General features: G+C 37.5%; 1 protein-coding gene across 2 annotated transcripts; it reads left to right on the forward strand.

Moving 5' to 3' along the window:
• Positions 1-702: 702 nt before the first annotated feature.
• On the forward strand, positions 703-6,058 carry PABPC5 (poly(A) binding protein cytoplasmic 5). 2 transcript variants are annotated; one of them, XM_019809838.2, is made up of 2 exons: positions 703-951; positions 1,495-6,058. In XM_019809838.2, the coding sequence occupies exon 2, from the start codon at positions 1,634-1,636 to the stop codon at positions 2,780-2,782; it is 1,149 nt and encodes a 382-aa protein (XP_019665397.1). In that variant the 5' UTR covers positions 703-951; positions 1,495-1,633; the 3' UTR covers positions 2,783-6,058. The 2 variants fall into 2 exon arrangements, with proteins under 2 accessions (XP_019665397.1, XP_011235460.1); XM_011237158.3 differs by having other exon boundaries at positions 1,609-6,058.
• Positions 6,059-6,349: the final 291 nt, after the last annotated feature.

Below are 6,349 nucleotides of genomic sequence, written 5' to 3' on the forward strand. Positions count from 1 at the left end.
TATATCTTTACATGTTTATTTCATCTGTGAACATTAATCATACATTTTGTGTTGATTCTGCAGCTTTTATCTCTTTCAGTAAGATTTTGTAATTTGTGACTATGGAGCCGGCACATTTTCAACATTTTGTGGCACAAGGTATCATCATAAAAAGCCATTTTATGGTTCTCCAGTCATTAAAATCTTAGTATTACTGGAGCAGTGAAAAGAATTCTGTCTACTACCTGGGGATAATGTGATCATTATGTTGGAGTTTAATGGAGTAAGGATAAAGGCCAAACACAACATGGCCCTGTGTTTTATTTGACGCTGTGATCATTTAGCACTGTAATGGGAATCCAGTACAGCTGTCAATTCTGACTTTCCAATTAACTCAGAAAAGTATGCAACCCTATATCTTATATCCTAAGCAGAAATAGTATTGGGAATTATTTTTTTATTAAAAAAAAAAGTATGAGAGTTCTGCCTAGGGGATCACCTCCTGCTTTGATTTTGGGATCAGCAGACTAAAATTAATATTTTAAGATAATAAATAAAAACATAAAATTTTAAAATAAAGAAAAATAGTTAAAAAAAAAAAAACATTGTGTGGTTTTTTTTTGTTTTTTTTTGTTTTTTTTTTTTTTTTTTTTTTTTTTTTTTTTTTTTTTTTTAATCTTGGCACAGAGGAAGCGGGAAGTTACTTAGCAGGGTTCCGGGTTTCCTCACGCCCCGCCCGCCCTACCACAGCTAAATGGTTTTCGTCCTTGGATCGGTTTGTCCTGCGGAGAGCAATCCACGGCCATGGTCCCGGCTCTGCCCGCCCGCTGCGCATCTGCCCTTCTCCTCTGACTCCGCCCCGCATCTGTCCGGAACCGCCTCCCGCCTGAGCTGACCCAGTGCGTGTCTGCCAGTCAGTCCCTCCGGACCTGCCGCGAGTCTCAGACTGCCGAAATTACCGCGCGTCACTCGGTCCGTACCCGGTGGGCATCTGGGGTATCTGGGCGGTCTCCCGTCTCCAGCGCGTGTGTGTGTCTGTCTGTCTTTCTGTCCGATCCGATCCGCCTTCTGCAGCCTGCCTTCCGGCCCCAGCGCGCCAAGTGTTTAGTCTGCCCTTTTGCTGACGCTGAGTGTATTTAGCGGCCTTAGCTGAGAGCCCGCCTGAGACTGGCCAGGCAGCCAGCGGAGGAATACACGTTTGGCCCCTGCCCATGTTAATAGAATTTTAAGCCAACAGGAGCTCGAGGCCTATGTTTATGCGGAAAACAGGTCTCGAGGCCTCTGCCTGCAATGCTGGATGTGGGGTGACAGCCAGCTGCTTGATGACTTCTTACAATTAAATGGGGAACAGGAAATTTCTTTCTTACTATTGGCCTTTGAAACAGATTTTAAATCTTAATGGGTGGAAATTATACGTCCCCTTAGGTAGAACAGATTCGTTATTGGGATGTATTTTTGTCTGATGTGTTTGTTCTGAGCCTGCTGACCAGCTGTTTCTGAACTTCATTTTCTCAGCCTCAACAGTGATTCTGAGTCTGCTTTTAGCTTCCTTCTCCTTGGCTTTCTTCTGTTTGTGAACAGCTGCTTGGCCCATAGCTTAGAGAAACCAGCCTTTTTTTCTCTCCCAAGAGAGCCACTCCCTGTACTCAGAAAGATGGGGAGTGGAGAGCCTAATCCTGCTGGCAAGAAAAAGAAGTACCTAAAGGCTGCCCTGTACGTGGGTGACTTGGACCCAGATGTCACGGAGGACATGCTATATAAAAAGTTCAGGCCTGCTGGCCCTCTGCGCTTCACCCGAATCTGCCGTGACCCCGTGACCCGCAGCCCCCTGGGCTATGGTTATGTTAACTTCCGCTTTCCTGCAGATGCTGAGTGGGCCCTGAATACCATGAATTTTGATTTGATTAATGGCAAACCTTTCCGCCTCATGTGGTCTCAGCCAGATGACCGCTTAAGAAAGTCTGGAGTTGGAAATATATTCATCAAAAACCTGGACAAATGCATAGACAATAGGGCCCTTTTTTATTTATTTTCTGCTTTTGGGAACATTCTCTCCTGCAAGGTCGTATGTGATGACAATGGCTCTAAGGGTTATGCCTATGTGCACTTTGACAGCCTGGCCGCTGCCAATAGAGCCATCTGGCACATGAATGGAGTGCGGCTTAACAACCGCCAGGTGTATGTTGGCAGATTCAAATTCCCAGAAGAGCGGGCAGCTGAAGTCAGAACCAGGGATAGAGCAACTTTCACCAATGTTTTTGTTAAAAACTTTGGAGATGACATGGATGATGAAAAACTGAAGGAAATCTTTAGTGGATATGGGCCAACTGAGAGTGTTAAGGTAATAAGAGATGCCAGTGGGAAATCTAAGGGCTTTGGATTTGTGAGGTATGAGACACACGAGGCTGCCCAAAAGGCTGTATTAGACCTGCATGGAAAGTCCATCAATGGGAAAGTTCTATATGTAGGGCGAGCACAGAAGAAAATTGAACGATTGGCTGAGTTAAGACGAAGATTTGAACGGCTGAGATTAAAAGAAAAAAGTCGGCCTCCGGGGGTGCCTATCTATATTAAGAACCTGGATGAGACCATCGATGATGAGAAACTGAAGGAGGAATTTTCTTCCTTTGGATCAATTAGCCGGGCCAAAGTGATGGTGGAAGTAGGGCAAGGCAAAGGGTTTGGTGTTGTTTGCTTCTCCTCTTTTGAAGAAGCTACCAAAGCAGTGGATGAGATGAATGGTCGCACAGTGGGCTCCAAGCCCCTGCATGTAACCCTGGGCCAGGCCAGGCGCAGGTGGTGAGAATTAGAATGCACAGTTTGTTTCAGCCTTAAGCTGGTGCCTACTTAGTTTGGGCTACTTTGTGATAAGAGGTTATTTTATTCCAGGTTGTTTTTTTTTTTTTTAAGTGAATACTTTCTTTAAAAAAAAAAAAGTAAAACTAGAAAACCTGTTCATTTTAGTGAAGAACATAATTTCTAATTGTAAAACTGTCATTTTGTACTATTTTTTGATAAAATATCCTTAGGAATATGTAGAATAAAATTCATCCCTCCACATACTGTTTTTTTCCTAAACCAGTCCAGGTAAGGTAATTGCTTGAGTATAGTTCCTTCCTTATTCCAGTTATAATACTAAATATAATTGCTTCTGTGAAAATATTCTCAAAATGGACATTATTTCTGAATCTATCACGCAGAAAACCTCTAACTTGCTTTTTGAGAAATCAGTAGAGCAGGGGAAAATGTATGTGATCCACTTAACATTTGTGCATAATTTTACCTTATTTAAGATGAATGTTATTTTAAAGAGATGTGAGTTTCTTTATTTATACTTTTCCCCCCTTTTCTGATATATTGTGGGCATACCACAGAGTTGACAGTGGCTTTGACTAAGTGTTGGGAGTTTTCTTTAACTTCATGCCCAGAGAAATAAACATATTGGTGTTTTCTCAATCAGTACGTTAGGAAATTAACACTTTAAGCATTCTTAAAATGGTAAGTTTCATCTTAAAAATCTTTCCTGAGAGATTTAACATATGAGGACAATTTAAGGAGCATTCTTGCCACTCATTTTTTAAAACTCCTTAGTAGTATAGATGGGTCATGTTAAAATAGTGAAAAAGATGAATAACTGCACTGAATTGCCTTTACCTATAGATAATTTTAAAATTTTATCTCTGCCTCTATAAAGTGTCAGTATAAGGTAAATAATCCATATAGTGATGTTGAAAAACTACATTGAAGAATATCTTCTATTAAACTTGTCATTATCTCTTGTAAATTTTTCAATACATCCATGTGATAATATTCACATATGTATCAAAAGTAAGGAAAAGCTTGTCTCTCTTGATTAAATCCTATGCCTCCATCTATTATATGAGAGCTACTAAGCCAGTATGGTTCTCTTTGTGTCTGGCTGCTTGGAAGCTGTGACAAAATGTTCTGTTCTAAATTGCAGTTACATTATTTAGCCTGTAATTTCTCGATTACAGATTTTCCATATTTTACTTGTAGTCCCCTCTTTTCCCCACCCATCTACCTTCCATCCATATTATACTTACTTTTATGTTTTCTTTAGATTGCCTTTCATTTAATATGTGGGTGTTCAAATCCATTTTGGAAGTAGAGAAGTTATTAATTTATGTAAAATTTAAATAATTACTTTTTAAAAATAGGATTCACTCATATCACAGACCCAACCATAAGAAAGTGTTTTGTCTCTATTCTTAATTGGCTTTTATTATGTTATATAGATATTTTAGGTTAAATACATAGTGCAATATAAATATATAATTTTGTTAACACTTTTGTTAGCTATGTGCCCATAAAATAATGAGAAAAAGCTGTTTCTGTGTAATTGTTTATCTACAAATTACATTTTTATTCATTATCAAGTATTTTCAAATGGAAATCACTTTTTGTTGATCATATACATAATACATGCTTGTTTAAAAAATGTACACAGTGCAGACATTTATAAAGAAGTAAGATTTCCACAGTTCAGAGATAACCACTATTCGTGTTTTCAATGCATACATATACTTCCATGCTTTTTCTCCTATGTATACACACACTATTTTACAAACAAACAAAAAAAACATACTATATGTACTGTGTTTTGTTAAATTTTAAACTAAAACATAATCTTTTTATGTCAATAAATATTGATCTGTATCATCATTTTAGTGACTGCACAGATTCCATTGTGTGGATGTATTATAGGTTATCTAAGTAACACATTATTGAATAAGATTTATATGCTTTTCAATGTTCTCTACATTTGTTTTTTTTAAAGATTTTATTTATTTACTTGACAGAGAGAGACACAGCCAGCGAGAGAGGGAACACAAGCAGGGGGAGTGGGAGAGGAAGAAGCAGCTCCCAGCGTAGGAGCCTAATGTGGGGCTCAATCCCAGAATGCCGGAATCAGGCCCTGAGCCGAAGGCAGACGCTTAACGACTGAGCCACCCAGGCGCCCCAATGTTCTCTAAATTTGTAAACAATGCTGTGATTAACTTCCTTGCTTAAAACAGTATGAGTTATATGAGCTTGAGAAAAAGTATAGCATATAAAATCTTAAGCCTGCCAGAAAAATTTAAGCGCACATTATATTGATATATGTATCAAAATTCTGAAAAAACATTCAAGATATATTCTTAAATTGACAAAAGTAAAACTAAAAACTAATGGGATATAATTTTTCATATTTTCTGAGCCCACTTGTTTTATACCATTGTGATAATTAAAATATATGAAAACAATCCAAACAAATTTTAAAATAGTTACTTTGGTAATTATTTACCGTATGTACTCTCTACTCCTTTTTACCCATTACCAGTTTTCATTTAAATTTATGAACTTGAAGTGGTAGTGTTAACTTAAAACCTTGACAAATGCTTTGATTCAGTATAAATCAAGAAAGATTTCTAGTAGGTAAAAATCTTCAAGTATAAGCATTTAATACATTTTGGGAAATTAGTCAAGTATTTAAATAATTACTATTTTCAAGAAGTCAGCCAGTATAAATAAAGGTCTAATTAAAATATGCCCAAGGACAGATAAAACATATATGTTAGGACACTGCAAAATAGTCAAAAACTCTCTAAATTTAGTTGCTAAAAAGGAGGAAAAGATAAAGCAAAGATAATCTCTATTTGAACACAAACACCTGGGTAGTTTTCCAGTCTTGTACTTTTCATTTTTAACTACATTTAATAGACTAATAATTAAGGCTTCCAAGGGGGAGCAAAACAACCGAACCGCTTGAATTGGTGAAAAGGCATTAAAAACATTTCCTAGCACAAGACAATTAATAAAAATTAGTAAAACAATACTATCAATTGTCATGGTAAACTTAAGAATGGACTGTTTAATACAGGTTTTGTTTGTTTTTCTTCTTTTTTATTTTTTTAGCTTTTCAAAAAGTCATTGTACAAACTTCAAATGTGCCCAGGGAGAAGAAAATTAAGAACATTGCTTTGTGGGACACCTGGGTGGTGCAGTAGGTTGAGTGTCCAACTCATGGTTTCAGCTCAGATCATGATCTCAGGATCCTGGGCTAGAGCCCTGCTTTGGGCTCTGCCCTCAGTGCAGAATCTGCTTAAGTTTCTCTCACCCTCTCCTTTTGCCCCTCCCCTCTGCTCTCGCGCTCTTTCTCTCTCTAAAATAAATAAATAAATCTTCAAAAAAATGTTGGTTTGTGATTGTAAACAATCATATTAAAGGTTATTTTGGTGAGTCTTTTCTGTACAGAAAATTTCATACATACTGGTGCCTTTCTGGTTGTATCTATGGTTAAGGGGAAAAATAAAATGTTACATGTGTAAGATATTTTCAGCACAGGGGGAAAATAAGAATACTGTGTCTT

The sequence above is a fragment of the Ailuropoda melanoleuca genome, chromosome X (genome assembly GCF_002007445.2).
Source record: "Ailuropoda melanoleuca isolate Jingjing chromosome X, ASM200744v2, whole genome shotgun sequence".
NCBI classification, from domain to species: Eukaryota; Metazoa; Chordata; class Mammalia; order Carnivora; family Ursidae; genus Ailuropoda; species Ailuropoda melanoleuca.